The sequence below is a fragment of the Oxyura jamaicensis genome, chromosome 1, assembly GCF_011077185.1.
Source record: "Oxyura jamaicensis isolate SHBP4307 breed ruddy duck chromosome 1, BPBGC_Ojam_1.0, whole genome shotgun sequence".
In the NCBI taxonomy this organism is placed as follows: Eukaryota; Metazoa; Chordata; class Aves; order Anseriformes; family Anatidae; genus Oxyura; species Oxyura jamaicensis.
Genome location: NC_048893.1, coordinates 46,452,900 through 46,475,251, shown reverse-complemented (window position 1 = coordinate 46,475,251; position 22,352 = coordinate 46,452,900). Strand labels below are relative to the sequence as shown.

The 22,352-nt window shown below is 46.5% G+C and overlaps 1 protein-coding gene and 1 long non-coding RNA gene across 2 annotated transcripts in view; both read right to left on the bottom strand.

Annotated features, from left to right (window-relative positions):
* TMCC3 (transmembrane and coiled-coil domain family 3) overlaps positions 1-4,988 on the bottom strand; it is a 134,971-nt gene extending 129,983 nt beyond the window's left edge. The window contains exon 1 of the mRNA XM_035337146.1: positions 4,926-4,988. Within this exon, the coding sequence (XP_035193037.1) occupies positions 4,926-4,937 (12 nt within the window). The 5' untranslated portion in view covers positions 4,938-4,988. The remainder of the gene's footprint in view (positions 1-4,925) is intronic.
* Positions 4,989-12,437: 7,449 nt separating this feature from the next.
* LOC118170236 lies at positions 12,438-16,549 on the bottom strand. Its single transcript, XR_004752587.1, has 3 exons — positions 16,465-16,549; positions 13,602-13,702; positions 12,438-12,591 (listed from the first exon to the last, which is right to left on the bottom strand). It is a non-coding gene; the product is annotated as an uncharacterized LOC118170236 (long non-coding RNA).
* Between the last annotated feature and the right edge of the window lie 5,803 nt (positions 16,550-22,352).

Sequence of the window (22,352 nt, the reverse complement as noted above, 5' to 3'; positions counted from 1 at the left end):
GTGGCAGATCACAGTATTGCCAGTAAGGCAACAATCAAAAGCGTGTCACTCATTTAAATCTCATTTTCAAGAGCAAACTCAGGGACTTCAATACATAAACCTCATTGTCATTCCATCAGACGATGGCTCCCTGTTGCCCAACTTAAAAGAATTTTACTCTAGAATCTTACGAAGATGGTAGATATATTTGAGACAGCCCAGCAACTTTTACGTACACCACAATGACACTTCCAACTTCAGGTCTCTGACACTGGCAGAAATGCCAGCCTACCCTTCAAACACCCCACTCACGTTGCAGAGCAGAACGAATCGCCTTTCTGTCACCTGCTGCCCGCCACAGCACACACCGCCGCAGAACCTGAAGCCTCAGCTTCACTGCCTTGGTCCCCATTATTGCCTTGCTACTACATACAGACACGTCCATATCTGCATCGTGTTCACTGCTGGTAGAGAGGTAGAGCTGCTCAACAGCTGAGCCATGGGAAAAAAAATAAATAAAAAGCAGCGATGGGAAAGCTGAACTCTTTAGCTAACAGAGGCACTGGAGGTAAAGGTAGGGAGTCTTTTTGTCTTTAGTTCTTCAAAGCCAACATCAATGTCCTACTGAAATCCTTCACTCACAAATCCTGCAGTCTTTCAGGCACTTAAACTTCTCCAGGCAGCCACATTTTCACTGACAGAATTGCCAAAGTGCACTGAAACCCTCCCAGGGACAGCCTGCCCAAGCTCCCGTAGAAACCTCGGTTTGCCCCTTTGTCCCGTTTCCCCCAGCAGCCCGGCAGGAAGGCAGGAGACCTGCACTGAAAGCCCCACTGCTGCACTTGGAGCACGAGTTTACTCAGTGCAGGCTGCCCTGCACCTAATCCAGCCTGCATGTTAGCTGGGACAAATCCAATGCTTAAGTAAGTTACCTGTTGTCGTGGATTTACCTGGCGGTACATTTTATGTTCCCTGAGGGCAACCAACATAGTAGAACGTCCAAAATAGCTGAATAAGGAAAACATCATTATTACCTCAGCCCCGAAGTGTAGTTTTTGACTGGCAGTGCTCTGAAGACAATCTCTGAGCAACTAAAAGCACCACAAGGACACTTCTTTCCCCGGCACAGCTACAGTGCCACCCACTCCCATTATCCCAAGTTGTCCCAGCATGTACAGCTTTGCACAGGTTGTAGAGAAAAGACAATGACAACTTGGTTAAAAATAAGACTTTCATTCTGCTCAAATATCCGGTGACTAAAACTTCTAGCAAGATGCAGCGCTGATCTGTACCTGCCAAGATATGTATATCCCTCCTAACTGCGTTATGAATTACAGAGAGCATCGCCAAGCAGCCTGTTCTCTTCCCCCCCCTCATCCGTACCTACACGATTGCTGAGAGTCAGAGGCAAAAAAAGAAAAAAAAAATAAGAATGTTAAATTACACCTCATAAAAACAAAACAGACAAATTCACCTTCATTACACATTTTATTTAGCTTGGATTTTCAGTATATTCTCACTGCGCTAATGACTTCCTTTTGCTGTCCCTAAATACTAATTTTGTGTTGATGTGTTAGACTTCCACTAATTTCCATCGTGCCTAAAAAATAGCTCCGGCAGAATTTGACAGGTGAATTGGGCTTATGTTTTCCCCAGTGAAAAGGAACAAGATACACAGTGGTGATATTCAAACAGAGAATAAAAGCGTCAAATGCAAATTTATATCTAATATGTACTTCAGTGATCTGGTAAAAGACTGTCTAGGCTGAATAAATTACCTCCTAATATGATAAATTAAGACACATACATCTGGTAAAAGAAGCTGAAAGAGAAACAGGTTCCAAGAGATGAGAATGCTGAGGTTTGAAGGACTGGTTTTCCATTAGTTGCTTGGAAATGCAGTCCCTCGTCTCCTCTCCTACCTGTTACCGCCTCCCTGCGCCGTCTAACAGCAGCTTGTCTCTGTTAACAGGAGCACTAATCTATTTTGTTTGAATGGTGGGGAGGGGGAGGCATGTAAAAACAGGAGAAAACCTCAGGGATTTTCTTCCTGCTTATTTTTGCATCGGTATTTTCATACTAATGCAGAACTGAGTGAAAAGTGAGGGGCACGTGGAAGGAAAAGCAACAGGCTTTCCGCTAGGAATGGAATCAAGTAGACCAACCTAAACTATAAATCCTGCTGCTGCACCTAGATGCTACGCAGTGGAGTTCTTAAAAATGTGTATTCGTATAAGCAAGAAAGTACAAGGAAATGCCTATGGCATCTTTAACTATTTTGATCCACCTGAGGAGGGAGGAAAAGCAGTGTTGGACTGGGAGCTCTGTACATCATGTCTCTCAAGTCTAAAAAGGGACTGTGTAGAGGCAATAGCAGAGACACATTCTCTGGAAAAGTGACACTCTGTACAGCACCTCAAATAAGACACTAGTAGAACTGGGAAGCCTTGCCGCCATGCACACCCAGAGGATCTAGAAAGCACAGCCTTCACGGAGAACACGTTCAACTGGTGTTGCTGGAGGTGCAGAAGGAGATGGGTGGCAGGCGGAGGGGTCTCAACCGCTCCCTAGCAGGAGCACACAGCAAGAGCTGCTTTGGCTAGGCTCCGGGTTCAGCAGAAAGCCCTAAAAGCAGCAGACTAACAGCATCACAGCATCACAACAGACCAACAGCGGTGTCCTCCCGTGCCTACCGCACAGCTCCCCACGGCACGCAGCACCAGATCGCAGTCCCACAGCCCGGTGCCAGCCAGCGCCTGCACATCGCTGCAGGGCTCAGGTCCCCCCGCCCCGCTGCGGTGGCTGAAGCACAGGGAGCAGGCAGGTCCCCCAGGCAGACCGGGGTGCTGCCACGGAGAGGTCACCCCCCACACAGCTCAGCCGCAGAATCATGTTTTCTTACTATGCTCCCGAGATGTTCGAAACAACTTTTCTATTTATTGCTCCTGTATGAGCGCGGATGGCAGCAGAGAACTCGATCTAAACAGAAAGTGTGGATTTAACACTGAGCTGCTGACCCGCACTAAACCCCGCGCAAGCATTTCAGCTTTGTTACTCCGTGGCCCATTTCTCTCCAGCTTAATTTGTTTTTGAAGCAATCAATGAAACACCAAGTGCATTTAGTGACAGCACAGTCAGAGAGGTCCCAAATGCGAGGCTTCCTCCTGTTACCACAAAACCAAGCAAGAGAGGAACAACAAAACCAGAGCTTTTCCCTGTTTCATCTCCCCTTCCCAACAGATATAAATGCAACATGGGGACCCCGTATCACGGATGAAAGAACCTCCTTGAACTGCAGAGAATAAAGAGGATTCAAAGCAAGTGACACTGTGGTTTCACACTTCAGCCATGGCACAAAATTAATTTTATCTGTTGTTTTCACACAATTACTGATTTACCAAGACATGCCAAGGACCTGATCCACAAACCGATATGAAACTTCTCCATTTGGATGCCTAAAACAGGATCTGGGAACTTGTGATCCAAAGTGAGGTCTGCAACTGTTGTTCTTATTTCTTGCTACTGTTTCCTCCCTCTCTTAGAAGATTCCCTCTTAGAAGACTCCCTCTCTTTGAAGATTCCTCATCCAGCCTTCACTAGCCCCAGGCGTTCCCTAAGAATTAGGGATTACTATTTTTATGAAGTTAGCTTAGCGTAACTTCTCTTCATTTCGCTCTCCTTCTGGTACAGCAGAGGGATTTAGCACAGGTGGCCCTGAATTCACCCAGAGGTTGCTCTGGGACGGGCGACTGGCCGAGTATGCAGCACAGAGCAGGAGGGCACAGGGCAGAGCAACCCTCTAACTGTGATTCAGCCCTCGGGCAGCCTACGAATTAAGTAGAAAAAGAAACGGGGCTCAGATATCTTGTATCCACAGTTCCTGAGGTCATTCTGACCTTCACAAAGCCCTTAATTTCAGATCTCGATGATCTCTGCACTCCTCCTCCTAGCAGATAAAGGAGTGTGATGGGTAGTGGAAGAAGGAAAATTCACGTGAAGCATCCATTCCACGTTATTCACAATGCTGGAACAGAATTCATCGTTGTTTTTTTCTTGCCCAGCCTGTCCACACCGTGTAATAGCTGCCTAATAATTAACACCCACAGCACAACACACCGCCCTGGGAAGAGGTCAGTAACGCGGGGTTTTAGCAGCCTGGCTCAGCGGAGGGCTGTCCTGCAGGACGAAGGAAGGCGACCCCCAGTCTCCCTGCTCTGCCAGGCAGGGTGCAGCCACCACACCTCGTGCCAGCGGCCGGGGGCACCGGGCTGTCGCCGCTGCGCTCCCACGGCCGGCAGCCACGGGTACCCACGCGTGCCGCTGTGCGTGCGGCGGGGTGCCTTGCCGCTCCAGTTGTCTTAGCTACTGCAGATCGAGGCGAGCAGCGCTAAATCCGTGACAGCAAAATTTGTGAAAATAACAGGAAATGAGCGCAAGACGGGAACAACAGCGGGACAGGGAGGCTGAGCACTTGCGTGGTTCATTTTTTCGATAGCGCTCCTGCCGCGCTGCCGGTTTCCCGTCACGGCCAGTCCTCAGCGATGCAGCCCCGTCAGCCCCGAGCTCCATCCAGCTCGTGTTTAGGAAGGGCTGCTGGAAACCAGGCGGCGAGCTGGAAGGTGCCCGAGGCAGGTCTGCCGCTGCCGTGCCGACACCCCCCTCCCGGCTCACACCTCCGGCTTCCAGCAGCGCCTTCACGGCACAACCCTGCAGACGGGGACCTGCTGCCCCCTCGGCCGGCTCTGCTCCCCCCGGACCACACCGCGCACCCCGGGGGCTCCGACCCCCGGACCGCCGCGTCCCCCCCCCGGGGGCTCAAGCTTCGCCCCTCAGCCCCCGCCCGGGGCACGACCGGGTCCCCCCGCGCCCCCTGGCGGCCCCTCGGGGCGTCGCCCCCCGGCTCCCGGAGCCCCCCGTGGCGGCGGGCGGCTCGGCGGGGCGCTTACCTTCCGCTGCATGCCGGGCAGGCGGCGCCGGGCGCTGCCCGTCCCTCACGGCGCGGCCCTCGGAGCCCCCCGGCCCCTCGCTGCTCGCCGCCCGCCCTCACGGAGCGGCGGCGGCGCCGCGGCTGGCGGCCGGCACGAGGCAGCGCGGCCGTGAGGGGGCCGGGCCCACCCGGGCCCACCCGCCCCCTCCGCCCGGCCCCTTCCCGCCCGGCCGGCAGCCACAGCCCTCCCCGGGCACCGCGGGGGGAGTCCCGAGCCCCCCGGGGTCCCCTCAGCCCCCCCGGGGTCCCTTCACCCCCTGGGCGCCCCGCGGTCCCGGCTGCGTGCTTTGCGCCGGAGGAGGCAGCAGCTGAGGGGGGCTTCGCCGGGGGGGTGGGCTGAGGGCTTCATTCTGCCGGCAGGATCCTGGTGCTGGTCCTGCAACGGTTCCCTGCAACACAACGAGTCTCACCCAAAGCAAATTCCACCTGTTCCAGCGGCAGCTCACTCTCCCTGCAAGCTGTAGTACGCTGTCGGAGTTACAAGCTGTTCTCGAGCTAAAATAGAAGCTGATCCCGAAGGGTGCTCAGCGCTAATTATAACGTACCCTCTGTATTAGCGCGGAGCACAAGCACCCCAGGCTCCTGCTGCCCAGCGTGGGGGTGAATCACGGCACCTCAGCAGCCGCGCACCCCTGGGGCGAGCTGCGTGCCCGGCGGCTGGCCAGGCGGTGCTGGGCCCGGGGGGACACAACCAGGCGGTCCCCATCCTTCAGGGGGTTACTCTTGGTGCCTTCCCTCATGGCAACCCACTGTTTCAGCTCTGCCCTGCGCCCCGTTAAGTTTTCAGGGAACAGATTTCACACACACATGAAACACAAGTGCAAGTGTCCTTCTTGCATGAGGACTGATTGTGTAAGCTTGATAAAACTACTATTTACCTATAAAGGAAATTGGGTAGTTGAGAGGAATAAGAACATCAGCAATCATCCTGGGCCATAGCCATATAGGTATTTGGGAATCCATTCTGGGTATTTGGGTTGTTTTCTCTGTAGTTACACTCATTAACAGACATACACTCTTGAATTAACTTCTTTACTGAAAGAGATCTCTGAGACTACTTTAAAGATGGTTGGAACCCTAAGATGTGGGTGTTGTAATGCTTAAAATCCACGTGTGTGGCTCTTAGAGTACCCCAAACCCCAGTCCTCAGTACCTCTGCTTTTTATCCATTAAGAGTGTTCAATGTCTTAGAACAGGTTTCGTAGCAATCTACCTTCCTGATGAGACAAAACCCATTGAAGGCTGGCTCCTGGGCACCGGTTTCCATAGAGCAGCCTCCTCTAAACAGGTTGTTGGAAAGCTGTTTCCCCTCTTCAAGGCCAGAGCTTTTGTCCTCTGAAAGTGAAAAGCTGAGCCATTTGCCCTGGAGGTAGGCCCATACGCCCATACGCCCGTATCTTTCAAAAGCTATATTAGGTCTCTCACCTCCGGGTGCGTTTTTTTATTTGTCTTCTCATAACAGCAGGAATACTGCTGCCTCCGTCCTGCGCTACTTGCACCACAGACCTCTGTTTGTTTGCTTGTTTTGTTTGTTTGTTGTTTTTTCCCTGGAGCTATCGAAGTTTGAGTCCATCCTTTTATTTTGAAAACGCACACATTTTAGGGTAGATGAAAAGTTTTGGATTCCAGACCTGTAGAGAAATGTGGTGGGCAGGGTTTCTTGATACAACTCCAGGACCATCTGGCCAAACAGCAGTAAATAATTACCTTTGCTGACTTGTCTCGTCTTGTCTGAGATAATATCGTTTCAAGGCTTCAGCACTGCTTGTGTTTCCACTCTTTCATCCCATCACCATCTTTTTTGTAATCTTCATCACTTGTTCTGACTCCGCATGGCTCTTGGCACCCACCCTTTCTCCTGCCTGTGTTGCTGTAAGCTCTCTCTGTGTTCCTCCCCAGCACGCTCCCCGTTATGTCACCACGTGTGCCAGTTTTCTCCTACAGTTTTAGCCCATTTATCACACTCATGCAACACGAGGCCTCTTCAGAGGAAATCTGGGTATGAAGCAACACGTGATTTAGTGGGTTTGATCCGTGATCTCCACAAACAGACCCTTGATCAGTGTCTCTTTGCACAGATGTACTTCCTTCTCCAAAATCCATAGTGCACTGTTACTTTCAAGCGTGGTTTGATAAGGCCATGTTAGTTTGCTGGTCTTCAAAGAGCTTTACTCATGCACGATAGTGGCACTTGGTCACAGCATTACAGCTAGCTCTCCAGCCCATGCTGGTCAGCTCAGATGAACTCGGGCTGAGAGTAACTGAACAACCAGCATTCCGCATGACCTTTGCCTTCTTCATACCCTTGTCTTCTTTCCTCTGCCTCACTCACGTTTCCTGTCTTGAGGTGTCTTCCTTCCACAAACCTTCCAAAGCCACTCTGCTTTTATTTCATTCCCCCGGAAAAGCTTAGGTAACAATTTACTGCCTTCTAATACTGGGGACATTTTACAGTTTTGTGCTACCAACCGAATGGTGCTATGACACCTCAGTGCTCTGTCAACCTGTTCCCTCCAAAGTATTTATCAACAACACCAACATTGCTAATGCCTCTACTTTGCTTATTGGTGCCCAAAGATGGACACAAAAGGTGAATGAATTTCCCGTTCAGGTATCGCTCTCTATTAACAATATAATTCATAAAATACCATAACACTGATTCGGTGTGTGCATTTCATTTGCAGTTCTGCGCTCCTGGGTGACTTTCCATCATTTTTTTTTCCTGGAAAAAATTACTGTGCTTCTGTGCTGACGTGCTTCTGTGTCACTGGTCTGTGTCCCTCCCAGACAATCTTGTTCAATCTTGGATAAGAACATGGAATTTTCCAGTTCTGCCTGAACAAGATTTGTACAGAGTGGGAGGGTTTGGTTGGTGACACACAGACAGACAGTAGCCAAAGAGGAAGGGCTAGTGTATACCACTGCCATTAAAGATTTCTTTGAATTTCTTGTGTCCTGTCCTTCTTTCCCAGTATTTTACAAATAAACCAAAAGTCCTGAAGTGAAATCTGTTCTTGTCTTGTCCCTCTGTCACCACGGAAGTCTAATTCCTTCTTTATCCACAAAATCACCCCTGCTAGTGTATGGTCAAATTTTACTGTATGAAGTGCAAAGACCTGAACCTAAACTGGATTTGTCCTCCACTCTTTTTCCACTGGCGTATTCCTTCGGCACCCCCCTGTACTAGGAAAGGCTTTTTTTTCTCCCACCCCATCTCAGTGTTGTCCAAGCATTCTACAGCCCTTCCCCTGCTCCAGCCCCATGTCTCTGAGACAACCTCCTGCACGGGGTTTTTGTTTCCCAGCCGGATAGCCAGTTTCCTCCAAACTAGTTTTCACAATGCCACGCTCAGCATTGCCTCAGGTGAAGGTGGGAGAAGAACTCTTACAAAAGTGACAGCTGAGCTTTGGGCGGATTTTTACCTGAAGTTGTGGCGTCCGTTCAGACAGCTGATAGTAAAGCTTGAGGTTGCTTCGCTGTGTGCATCTTACAGGAGCAGTTCGAGCGATGCTCGTATCAGTACGATGCCGCGTACCTCGTAGGCTCGAGTTTAAGGCATTGGGATGCAAAGATTTTTCCTTTTGTTTCACTGGTGTTTGCTAAGCAATTGTCATACACAAAAATGAAAACACGTTGTAGAGTGCAAGCAGCTCTTTGAATGCAGCATGTTTGAAATGCCTCCAGGCAGCTTCATTTCTGCAGGCTCAAATGCAAAATGTTGCCATGGGAACAAAACCTTCTCTCCACCCGATCAGCTGAACCAAGAGGATATTTTCTTTTAAATTAAAAATTGTCTATATCTGCACTTCACCTAATCCGTCAACATGAAACAGAGAATTATCGTTTTCACAGCCAAACAGTGAAATAATATGACTTGTTCATTGCCAAAAGAAGAAAAAAAAAAGGGGGGGAGGGGAGAAGGTCTTTTTACGGAAAAGGAGATTGCCATCTTATTGTAGAACACAAACAGACAATAACACAAACTGACAAATCAACCCCATTTGGCAATGAAATCAAGGAAACAAATGGGTAGGAAGCTGCTCAAAATGTGAATTGTACAAATCTAAGTCTTAACTTGGGAGAGAAAGCATTTGCTTGAAGAGGCGCTCAAAGAATTTGGAAGAGGAATAGTTGTAACTGGACGAGGTTTAACATGGTTCTCTGGTTGCCTCCTTTGCCCTGTGTCTCTACTGAGACTTTGTATGTCTCCATGAGCTTTCACCTGAGCTGGCACCACATACCCTGAGACAGCAGCTCTGCTTTCCAGCGTACCGCAGAGGTGGCCAGGCTGCTCTCACACTATCTCCAACCAAGTATGCCGTGGGAGACGAGGTCGCCGCTGGCTTCCCCCAGGGAGTGGGGCTGTGTACAGCTGCCCCGCAGGAACACGGACCAGCCTGAGATCCAGCAGCAGCCCCTAGGAAGAGGACCGTAGACAGATGCTCTGTGAGACAAGGCTTGCACCCTGTTCTGCCGAGTCCTTCACAGTGCACTCTGTCATTAGTCTCTGTCATTGAGGTTTTAATTCAGTCACTGGGAGTCGGAGACCTCTGACCGGGGTGAATTAAAAGTAACATAACTTAGCTTGTGCCTGTCTTGTCTGGAATGGTGCATTAGTCCTCTGGCTCGACTGAGGTTTAGCAGTCTGTTAAACTACAGTAATCAAATATTTAAGTCCTGCCTCATGTCAATCTGTAACAGAAAAAAAAAAAAAGATCAGTAATTTTGTGGTATTTTTCAGACTAATTAAAATTCTGTTTATCTATATTTTTCTACACTGTCGAGTAAGGAGAAAGCACTAAATCAAACTTTAATAATAATAATAATATCTTTTAAAAATGTTTTAGAATTTGACTACCACATTCATGAATGAGAATACAGTAAGTCTTTATTAATGAGTGATTGAACTGTCAGTCTTCATTCCTTCTTAGTCATTATACCGAATGAATGCGAATGCATACCCTTATCAATCTTCGGTTCTGTTCTCATGTCACACGCTGTCTCTCTCCTCCAGGAGCTGTCAATTTAAAACTATGAGACAGTCCATAGGAGAAAGGAAGTAACAGGGCGTTCATAAGATGCATGATAAAAATAAAAGAACACCATATGCATAAATACAAACTAAAATTTGAGTATCACCCTAGTTATTTTCTTCTTATCTAGTATAGAAGAATAATCTGTGCTTTGTGGTTCTTACAGGTGTATAGGAAATTATAGTGACATAAATTATTCAATTACAGATCAGCTACATTCAGGTCTCACATAAGCATTATTTAACTAAACTTTTGTAAATTAGCCAAACCTTGTTCAGTGATTTTAAAGCAGGAAACTGTGTTGGTCTGTGTTATGGCAACACCTCAGTGTCTCTCATGCTAGTTAGGGTGCTGTCAGATGCACTAAAAATCAGAATCTGGGGGCTCAGTCCATCCCGCAGAGACATGAAGAAACTCTGTCCCGTGGGAAGTGCAAATCTTAGTATGGGCAGTATGGGAGAGATGCAACAGCTTTGCTCGTGCACATGGTGTAGGTAGCCAGAGAAGCACAAGGAGTTTCTTGAGCAGACTTCAGCCCAAAATGTTAGGATATCATGAAGTCCAAGGGGGTGGCCATTAAGAGCTTGAGGAGGGCTTGGAGCACTCAAGTGCTCAGCATGCAGAGGACCAACCAGGGCTGCTGCCTCACCAGTTTCCCACTTTGGTATGAAGAGAAGCCCAGTACTGCAGAGTGTGAATCATACCACTCTAGCAAGGAGAACGAAGAGGTTTCAAAATAAACATAGAAGAAGGTCTTGAGGCCTTTTCTACGCATCACGGTTTTATTAGCTCTGTTTCTCAGTTAGGAGTATGTGCACTTTCTATTGCAGCTAGCCGAGCTTAAAAAATGCAGGTATAATAAGGAAGCTATTTGGTAAAGGACAATTATACCAGGACAGCTAATTTTCTTTTCAAGGACAAGTATTTCCAACGTAAGCACTTGGGTTGTGCTTAAGCTCGGAGCATTTTGTCAGTTCAGTTCTTTTGCTGAATTTGTTGAACTGATGTAATTATGTGCAGCAGAACTGAAGGAAAAACCATGTGGGGGAAGGAGGGTTGGGAAGGAAGTGGGAGCACGTTTTTTAAAGTGGTTTTACTACTGAACTGCTCTTGCCATGGGTATGCAGCCTCAGCTTCTGATGCATACTGGTTATCTGGCATCACCTGCAGAGGTGCCTTGATGACAGTGCTAAATGGTGGATCAGCAATTTGAATTTATTAAGGGGGCTTGCTTTGTCGCTTACAATATTTCATCTTACTGTAATATTCTCAGCTCTCGCTATTTGCGCTTTTCAAGCTGTGCAAAGCAAGCTGAGTGAGCTGTCTGTTCAGTTCTGTCCTTTGCAGGATTTCCTGGGAGCTGTCACTCGGGATAAAGAGATACAATTCCAAATATATATTTATTTGCAGTTCCCTTTGTTCCTAGAAATCTGGAAGGTACATGATGTTAATCAAATAACTGTTCCTGCCCGAATAAATGCTTCCATATGTATTTACACCAGGAATCTGATTACGACTGTAAAATGTAGTGGTATTCCTCATTCACAAGACAAAAGAAATGGCTCATCCTTGCAAAACAGTACGCTGCCACAATTGCAGTATAACTTTTAACTCGCTGTGAATTTAGCTGTCTTGTGTTCAGGCTCACTCTAGAGCACTTCATGTTCTCGCTTTTCAGACAGCTATTTGGTTGGTTTTCCTGCTCCTACTGATTTGCCTAATAATTTTACGTACAAAAAGCCAAATCCTGTTATTATTTATGAACATGTGTTCCCACCTAAGGCAATCCAAAGACTCATAATGCCAAGACGTTATGCTGATAGCATTGGCTGAGGCAGATACAAAGCTTCTCATGTTAAGAGTGGATTTAGGATCTTGTTAGTTCCTAGAGCATCTGAAGTCAGAATGTAATTGTTTTATTTTAAACAGAAACTTTAGAGATTGTGCCTTTCCTCTGCCTGAATAAGAGGGAAATACGATAGTATATTCTTCCCAGCTTCTGTACCAAAAGGACAGGGCAATTTCTAACAACTCCAGAACAGATGCCATGTGCATTCCTTAGTCATCATAAAGCAAATCATCTATCCAAAAACATATGCTTGTGTGCACTCACCTATGAACTCCAGAGCAAATGGCCATCAGCAAGCAGTAGGGGAAGCAGAGCAGTCCCATGACTGCTATCCAGACTGACTTAGCTAATGAAGTGAGCATAAACAGCAAACATCCATCACCATAAATTATCCTCAAACTCCCCTTTCACATGCAGTCACCTCCTTGCATCTAATGCTTCTCAGACAACCTGTGACATCTGTGGCCTGAATCCTGCAAATGAGTAGACTGAGTAGGAAATGTGCTCTGTAAACATGTTGTTCATTATAGCTATTTTACCTACTGCCAGATGGATTGATTTGAAATGGTTTATTGCTTACTCACCCTTTTGCATACTTGAATTAGATGAGTTAGCCAACTGCCTAACAGTCAGGAATTGAGTGCTTCAGTCCAGCAGAGATTTTGAATCTGCCCTTGCTTTTCCTCTTCCACAGAGGGTTGCAAGGGATTAGAAAATTTTACATGGGAATATTTTCATTTGAGCTAATAAAGTAAGATGAAAGAGATCAGCTTTGTGAAATAAGCATCATATTTAAAATACAACTTGTACACCAAGCCTACTCATAGGAGAAAAAAATACTAAAAGGTTGTAGCTAAATAACTGGTTATGGTGTTGTTATTTTGATATACTTTTAAAAACAGATAGACAGATCAAATATGTAAGATAGCTGATATAAAAGGATATCTTCCCCCCCAGACAGAAAAGACCAAGGATATACGCTCAGTATCACTATTTCAATATCATCGCCCAGTTCTGAGATGAGAATTATTATGGTGATAGCATTAGTTCCAGTATCCAGCATTTACTATTAAAGCAAACACAGACCAACCAAGCCACGTAAGTCAGTATTTTGAGGCACTTGGGTAGTCTCAAGGACTAAAAACTACTGAAAGAAACAAAATATTCTAGTCAGGCGGAACAGGTCAGAATTAATGGAAATACTTTATCCTGTGGCTAAGGAAGCAAGCTCAGCCAGAATTTATGCTCTTCTCCAGCACCTTCTTCTCCAGCAGCATGGCAGGTAGCTAACCCTGCTGTTTGCAAGTTTATCTAAATGTAATTTAGTTGAACTCAGCGTTTCAGCTGCACTGGCAACAATTTCAGTAATTGCCATTCTGATTCTGGCCTGTAGACTTTCTAAAAGATATCAAAGTATGTTTGCACTGGGCCTTACTTACTCTATAGGTAAAGTAGTTCTCCCCTCACTGCTGTAAAAATAAGTCCAACCCTAAGTCAGATATGGTGCTCTGCACACTCTAACAAGGAAATATTTTGCATCTCTTAACTGACACTGACATTTGAGAGTGCCTGCGCTCTGGAAGGCCGTCTTGGCTGTACATCATTTATCAAGCTTGGTTTTGACTTTGATTTTGTATTCTGCCTCTGCTTACAGATTTCTAAATTTTATTTAAATGATAAGATATTGGTTCTGACTCAGGAAAGCATTTAATAATATACTTGAGTCCCTTAAGCACTTGCTTAAAGTGCTTACGGTTTAGTATGCATTGAAACAATTTCCTGAGCTTATGTTATACAGCACTAGACTCTCCTGAAATTACTTTATGTCTTCCTCAACGTTGCTTTCCACTGCCTCTGTAGAAGACACGCTGTTTTAGAAATATTCCTGCACTGCCTTCCTTCACAATCCACTACCATTATCTTTGCTACATGGAGGATATTCTGAGGAAGAGATCCTCTCTTGGTAATAATGATAAAGGATATAGAGCTGAACAGGTGTGTACGTCTGCACAAAACTCTAAGTATGGGATAACTTGGTGTATGTAAAGCATCATGCTCCACTTCGAAGTTGTAACAACAGCCTACTTTGTTAGCAGCAAGGACTTGTGAACATAGCAAGTCAGGCTGAATCGAGAAGTATTTCTCTGCTTTTCCCAGTTTGTGTATCTTATGGTGGGTATTCACACAACAGATGCTCAGAGTCTAGCTCAGCTGCTGGGAAGTTGTTTACCTCTACCTTGCCTAGAGGGAGGCTCTTTAAATGGCAAATTAGGTAAATTTACTTAAAATAAGTAGTGTGAATATCCCCTCCACTCATCTGCCCACTCCAAGCCAATAATTGGAGCCAGTTCCCTTCCTGCAGAACAGAGAAGACAATACTTTAAACAATAGCAGTAATGAGAGTATAGAATACAAACCTGAAAAGTGTAATATTTTCCAGAGCTATTTGGATATCAAATTGGGCCCCTTACTTACCAAGTACAAATAAAGCTGTCAGGCATTTACTGACAGGTTTTTTAAGTGATCTTTAGCACACAGCATGGAAAAAAAATACAACTTCAGCATACAGTGTCAGATCAAACAGTTTGTCTGCTGTAGATTAGAGGGAAAGAATATATTAAAACTCAGGATGACATCTGGTATTTCAGTACAAAAAAGGAATCTCTCAGACTTAAAAAGGCTTTCACCAAGATAATCTCCATTTAAAGCTGAGCAATGTAAACTGTGACCAGCTTGAAGACCGCAAGAACTAGTGCACTCAAAACTGAGACATTGAAAAGATGACTTTTATTAGTTGGCATTTTCCTATCTTGTCACTCAACGCAGAATGTCACGAGTGGCATTTTGGCTGTGCAGAGCAACACAGAAAGCCATGAATGGCTGCATTGAATTAGCCAAGGAAGGCAAATGCTGTAGTGTTTCCTCCTTCATAAAACCCACCATACAAAAATCATTTCACATCACAGCAGATGTTTGTATATATTTTGTCTGTTGAATGGCAAATCAAATGCTAGAACTGCAAGTTCAGTATATAATGCATCCTGACATAGGATTTTTTGTTTGCTTGGTTTTTAGCAATTACTATACCCAATGGTTTCTTGTTTTGAACAAATTTAAATAAATCTCCTGTGGCAGCACATATTAAACTGATTTGGCTCTTGTAGGCTGCAAGGAGAAGGGGAGAGAAAGGACACATGCCTATTGCAGCGGCATTCAGTCAAGCCGTGGAAGGTCTTTATTTTCTAAACATAGGTGGGATCTTGGACAGCATGGAGAACTGGTAATGGTAAGGCAACCTTTCACTTTGTGGTTTGCTTTATTATTTTCCATAGGTCAGCTGTTAAACGGAGGTGAACACAAACACTGTTGGAGAAGTGCTATAGAGAAGCACAAGGAGTAATTAATTTAATTAGTTCTCCTTCACCCAGCTGCTACTGTGTACAAACCTTGCAGGTGCTAGGCATCCCTGTCACCTTCACACCTCGCTTTCTGCTTGGCAGCATACTTTTCTCTGTGGAGCCATTAGCAGCAGCCATGGTATCTTCAAAGCAAAACAAACAAACAAAAAATATATATATATTTTTAGTGGCACCAAATTCATAGGGCGCATGTGTCAGGAAGCCAGTGTTTCAGGAAGCACTGGTGGTGTTAAAAAAAAATGCGTAGCCTAGTCAGAAATTGGGGAAGGGTAGCTTGGTTTCCTTCAGAAACTCGGGAACACCAGGCCGCACCTAGAGAACCAGGACCAACACGGAGCTGGTGTCACTGCGGCAGCGCGGCCTAACACACTGCGTAAGATGCACAGGGCTTGGTAGCATCGCCTAGCTGGGAATTTTGACCGACAGCTATAAAGCACCGTGTTCTTAGAGCCCCCAAAAGCTAAACAGTGGGTGCAACCCCCTCCTCCTGTGATTCTGGGGACGGCTGGGCACGGGGAGGCCGCCAGCACCGGTCCCGCCTCCAGCAGCAGTGCTCAGCTCCCCAGCAGAGCGCTCCGGGTGTCTGGAGCCTGCAGGGTAATTTTTCACTAAATATACAAACAAGGTGTAATTTTAGCATTCGCTGCTTCCTACGCTCTGGCTTTGCTACAGCCTTGCAACATGGAAAAAAAATAGACCCGCAATCCCCTGAAGTTTCTCTGATGCCAGTTAAAAGTAAACCTACTAAAAAGATTACCACAAAAATATGCAAAAGGAGAAAGAAAAACTCTTTTTAAATGAAACATGAAATACGGAAAATAACACAGGAAACAGAACCTAATGAGAATCCTCTCTTTGATTTTTTGTTATTTCATGTTAATTCTAATTTCCTGCTTGATTTTAAATGGATGGTGATCAGAGCGATGGCAATCCTCCCTGGTGATCAGGGAACTTGTTCCCTGCGTAGCTCTTGTGTTGGTAGAAATAGAGAAAAGAGGGAACACTCAGTGACTAAAAGCAGAGCAGGAGTTCCCACTGTCCCTTAGGAGCCTGCTGCCTGTAGGAAATGCACACAAACCCACTCAGCACGCAGTTCTGGGGGGCCTGAGGCAAAGCTGGCTCGGGGAGGCAGCTCCCGGCCCTGCAGGCCCTGCTCAGAGCAAAGGGGGGCAAGCCTGGGGCTTGTTATGCCTTTACCTGTGGGTGCTGCCTGTTTCAGAAGGCACGTGCACTCCTGTGGGTCACACTGCTCCCTGAACACCTGACGGAGCTCTTCGGTCAGCTGGGACTACATGTTTCTCATGGGGCTAAGCTTAGACCAAGGCAGAGCACAGCACCAACAGCTGAAGCACATCAGGCACCCAGCAATCATCTGGAAAGACAAGCCCCACCGATCTGAGTGTGGGACAGGCTCTACTTGCCCCAGTAAGAAGTGCTTATCCTTACCAGATAGAGCACAGCTGGTCATCAATCATTTCAAAACCTGCATTAGCCTGCGAGCAGGTTGTCATCAGCTGAAGGTATTAACAGTCATCAGCAAGGGGCAGCGAACTGAAGGCCGCTCCATTACTGCTCTTCCCCACAGGTGTCATCAGCCCTGTGCCACCTCTGAGAGAGCAGCTTCCCCTCTCCTCAGGTGCAGCAACACAAGCACTGCAGGTGCTTCTCTCCTCGGTCACATCGTGAGGTCACACAGTCCCCGCTGAGGGCGGCGTGCCAGCTGTGAGGCTAAGGCCAACACAGAACATGTGAAGAGCAAAACATCTTGGGGACTAGATGGTTCAGATCTGGATGTTAGAAGTGCTAATAATTTACTAAGTGCTAATTTAACAAGTGCTAATTATTTACTTTGTATCCAGAAAGAAGCAGGAATATGTATTTATATCAAGTAGAGAGAAATCGTCCTTTGTTTGTTGGTATCTGAGGAGGATGTTTGGGATGAACACTGCTAAGTGAACTCCCAGAGCGGTAAAAGAATAGGCTGAGGATCCTTCTTTTAAGCAGCCTTGATTTTGAAGGCACTGGGAAAACTGCAGGAGACTGGAAAATTACTTATGTTGTGCTAGTATATAAAATATATAACCATAAATACACCCTAACACTGACCAGGAGTGTGGAAAAACATACCAGTGGAGACAAGGGGATGACAGCACTCAGAGAACTGATGGTAGGCACAGTGTCTTACTGTGACTTTCTGAGACCTGCCAGAGGGATCTTATTTCCTCACTTCAGATTACAGGTTTGTGCAGGTAAACATGGAGGTGTAATGCACCTAGGGGCTTAATTTTGTACTGAGTGAAACCTGATGGAAAGTTAGCAGTATACCACATCTGAAAGCACTTACTTGGTTTAAGAACAGGTTAGTTCAGCAGCTCCCGTGAATATATTTTCTGTTTGGCTCTTCCCCCTATGTCTCAAGGGTATGTCCCATCCTGTCCTCTCTCTCAGGGTTTGCTAAGATAATTCAGCAATTCATAACCCAGGGGGGATGTGTCTGAGAGCGGAGCTAGAGCTGCTCCCAGCGGGACAGGGGTGAGAGGGGATCGGCAGGATGAAAGGCAGATCTGGGGCGCAGGGTGAGCAGTGCTCAGTGCTGGGGCTGGAGGAGCCCGTGGCTGCTGGAGCTGCCAAACCACAGCAAAGTTCCTCAGGTGTGAGCCGCTCACCCACTGCCTTCAGGGCACGCTCTCTGCTTCCCATCTCAGAAACAAGCAACAAACTGAGACTTCCAAGTGTAATTGCACAGGGGGAGAGTCGCTGCCAGAGGGACAGGTTTCTTATGAGCCACCTGGTGGCTCTGTCTGAAATACCCTGTAAACTGGATTATACGTACAGATACCCATCTTTGAGCAGTCAGAAGCAAATGTGTCCCTCTAGAGAGGGTGCAGGCTGTGCTGCAAAACAGAGACCGGCAAGCAGTGACTCCGGGAGGGGCACAGTGGGTTTTGGTGGAAGAGCAACCCAAATGCAGCTCCCTGCACAATCCTGCAGCAAAATAGGGCTAATATGCCCTTGACTTCTTGTGCACATGAGGGAATAAATCAAGCATCAGAAGAAAGATGATTTTTTACACTTTGTGTGCAGGAGTGGTATGATAGATAATCCTCATTCTGAAAAGGCTGATGAAAAATTGGGGAGGGTAGAGAACCGCAAAAATGACAATGGAAAATTGCTTTTCAGTCACAGATGTAGAGTTCCAGCTGTTCAGCTTGTCAACAAGAAAAGTGAGAGGTGACTTGATTACAGCATTCAAGTGCTTTCCCAGGCAGAAAATGCTAGGCAGTCATTGCTTCTCTCAGCTTGCAGGGAAAGACAACAACAGCATCCAGTGGCTGAAAGCTGGACACAGGCAAATTAAATTAGAATTTTGGTCCAGTTTTATAATAGTGGAGGCAACCGGTCATTACAACACATGACCAAAGAGAGACGGTTCTACAGAGCAAGACAGGATGCTCTGCAAGAAGGTATGCTTTAGACAAACCTGGGACATTTCATACAGCCCTGAGAAAATAAATGCAAGTTAATCATTTCCAGGAGGAAAGACCAAATGATCACTTTGCTTAAAAAAAAAAAAAAAAAAAAAAAAAAAAAAAAAAAAAAGCACAGAGCCACTGGCTTGCAAACAGAGGGCAGAGTCTGATGCGGGAAGCAATGGGTGGCACAAAAGCCCTTGGCTGTGGATGGGGGGAGATGGCTCTGAGGCAGCACACAGACCTCCAGCTCTGGCCTGTGGAGTGAGACAGCAAGGTAGAGGAGCTGCCTTGAGCAGGAGGGAAGTTGGACAGCAGCATGCAGGGAACTGGAGGGAAGCTGGAAAAATGCAGAGACCCACCTCAGAGCACACCAGCTCATCTACTGCTCTGAGAGAAGCAAAACAGCTGTAGTTTTCCCCTGCTTTCATCTCAGAAGTGACTACAAGCACAAATGTGTGTGCCCCCACTGCCTGCCACAGCCGTCCCTGTAAGAGCAGTGTGTCCTGCTGGGGGACAAGGTGCTGCCGAGAGGCTGCTCCTGGGTGCCACCAGCCATGGCTGCAGTGCTCTCAGCCACTCCTTGAGCAATCCAGCAGAGCGAGTGAAAATCTTTTCAGTGCTCTTCACAGTTTCACTAAAATATAGGGGCAAAACATTCATGCTGCCCCCCCAGGCTTCAGCTCTCTTGACCCACTGTGGCATGCTTTTTTGGGGGGAAGTGGAGATGCAGGTAAGTTGGAGGTGAGAACAGCTCCCCTGTAGATGAAATGTATAGCTTCCAAAAGACAATTAAAGGCTCAAGCAGCTCAGGGGACAAGCACACACATTCCCTGTGTACATAAAGGTATGCATATTTATTTATCTCTGTTTAGGAGGTCAGTCTCTTCTAGGAGAGTTTGCTCATGTTTTTTAACTGAGGCACAGGGGAAGGGCAGAAAGGGAACAGCAGAAAGGAGGGCGGGATAGTGGTACAAGTTCACTCACAGCTCCCTGTTAGTACTGGCAAGCTGCCTCAGGAACGATATTGCCTGTATGCCTGCAAAACATCATCCTCTCTGGAAGACCCATATGAATTATAATGTGCAGCTGCTACTCTGCTGCAACTCTTACATGTCTGACTCTAGGCAGCATATGGTGGGTGATAAAAGTTGTTTGTTTCCTTGATGTATTTCTGTATCAAGATGCTATTTTGTTAATTGCAGCACATGAAGTTAATTATACTGCATAATTATGAGTTGTGACATGAGGGCACGAGTGCCTGTGCATCGTTTTGCCCAGTGTGGAGTTAGACAAGCGGGCAGAAGACCCGTCACCGCAGTCAGGCTTGAGCTGGCACGCTGTCACCTACAACTTGTGTTTTCCTGTTGCTCAGTACCAACAGCAACTGCAATCCCCACTAATAGGAGCTACAAAAACAGGTAAGATCCCACTTGGCTTTTAGAAGTAACAAAGGCTCACTCAATGTAATCTGACAACTGCTGCAGTGCAAATTAATTACTGCTCACCGCTTTGCTTTTGTAGGTGCGCGATTGCGCTCACAGCTTGGATTTGGAGAATCCAGTCTGTGCTTGGCCATGAGGGAGATGTGGCTGTTTCGGTGTTCATTTTCTGGAGCTGGTTTATGTTGTCCTGTAGCAGGGGTGGGCAACAGGGGCACCGCCAGCAGCCACAGCCCCATGCCCAGCACCAGCCCAAGTGAGCTTGTGATGCGTGGGACAGCACGGAGCTCGAGAGGGCAGGAATTCACCCAGTGCCAAATTATGTCTTGCTGCTACCAATTAGCAGAGATGACTGAAGAACTAAATTAAGCGTGGATTCTTTTTTTCACTGTTTGAAGTGATTCTGACAGCATGCATTTGCCTCTGCTGCTGTTTTTCAAATGTAAACTGTAATGGCATAACCGCGCTTTAAGACCCAAAGACCAACAGATGGCAAGACATTATTTTGAAGAAAAAAAAAAAATCAGAAGATATCCATCAGAAATCATTTGAAGTCCACCATCTGAAGTCCCTCAAAAATCATCTGAAGATCATAAAAGCCAAATTACCATTCCCTGATAGCATTTACAGCAACAGCACAGCAGGCCAGAGAGCCCCAGACTGAAACTGCTCATTTACAAAGATGAAACCAGATCCTGCTGGAGGAGGATGAAAGCTAAACAACAGGAATTATAGGAAAGCCAAATAGTTTTCAATCTGATAGTTTGCTGTTTTTATTTAAAATAATAATAATAATAATAAATAGTATGAACACCTTCAGACTGAGTTCTTTCAGATAGCCTAAGACTGTGTCCTGACCCACAGCCCATGGCTTGTATCTCATCTCCCTGTCTGAGTTGGTATCAGCTCTGTATGAACCTGCCAGGTCAGGGCTTTAACTCTCACAGCTGAGACTGAGTCAGTTCAGAAAGCTTTCTCTAAGGCAGGAGAAATAAAGCCAGATATTTCCCTTACTCTCCCTCTTTTAAATGTGTAAAAGCTCTGAGTTTTTCACACTTCAGTGTAAGAAATCCAAATCTTGCTTCACGTGTTGTGATTTACTTTCTTGCAAACATAATTGCAAACATTAAATACGCAAACATGGCTTTATCCCCCAACGTATAGGCTCCCTCTGTGCAATCCGTGACAGGCTTATTTTAGTGGATGTGGGTTTTTCTCCCTTTTAATAGCTCTTCACAGAAAATAGAGAATTTTTGGATGGATCAAATTGTTTTCTGACTGCCTGGCCAGGCTCCAGCTGGAGAGACTTCTGAAGCCACCACGGCTCCCAGATGCCGGGCGGAGCTCTTGCTGTCACCTCACGTTCGTGACATTGGAGATAGCACCGCTCCCTCGTTGGATTTTCTGTTTTCAGAATTGCTCTTCTGAATAGATTCATGTTGTTAATGGACTTTCTGGGCACAGACATCCAGAAATTAATATATCCAGAAGGCCAGGAGGGCTGTTGGTATTCAGCACCTTATTCAGACCCGCACCGCTGAGGCTCACTTTGAGGTTTGGAGGTGACCTCTCCCAGCAGAGGCAGAGGGGGCTCTGTCCCAGGGTGGCTTTGTGCCAAGTGGCCAAAGCACCCCTCAGCTGGGGCCCAGACAGACCTGGAGCTCAGGCTGGAGATGCTCAAGGTCAAGGCAAGAGGTGCCACATAACATAAACTTCTCGCTTGTGCCAACCATGCTCTTACGGTTGCTTTGTGGGCAAGTGACATGTACCTGAGGCTCATGCTTTACCACCCTCGCACTTTACTTTCCACAGAAAAAGCTAAGCAGCCCCATGAACTCCCAAATATCCAGGGTAAACAATCGCTCTTTTCTTTTTTAACACGGCTGCCTCAAATTAAAACACGTTTAGTGTTTTCTTGCTTTCTCTGGACATTGTTTTGCTGCAGGGCCTGAGGGAAGCGCCACACAGATAGATATTGCTGAATTGGGTTTTGCCTCACTGAATTTTTATGGATGGTTACCCTCAAAAAACAAACTATTAATAGGCCTGTGTCTGAATGCTCAACCGCATGAGACTTCATCTGTTAAATACAGGCTGTGTTTTGATGGATTGCTGTGCCATCAACTAAAAATCCTTTGGGCTATGAAGGAAATAGAACAGTGCCACAGCCACT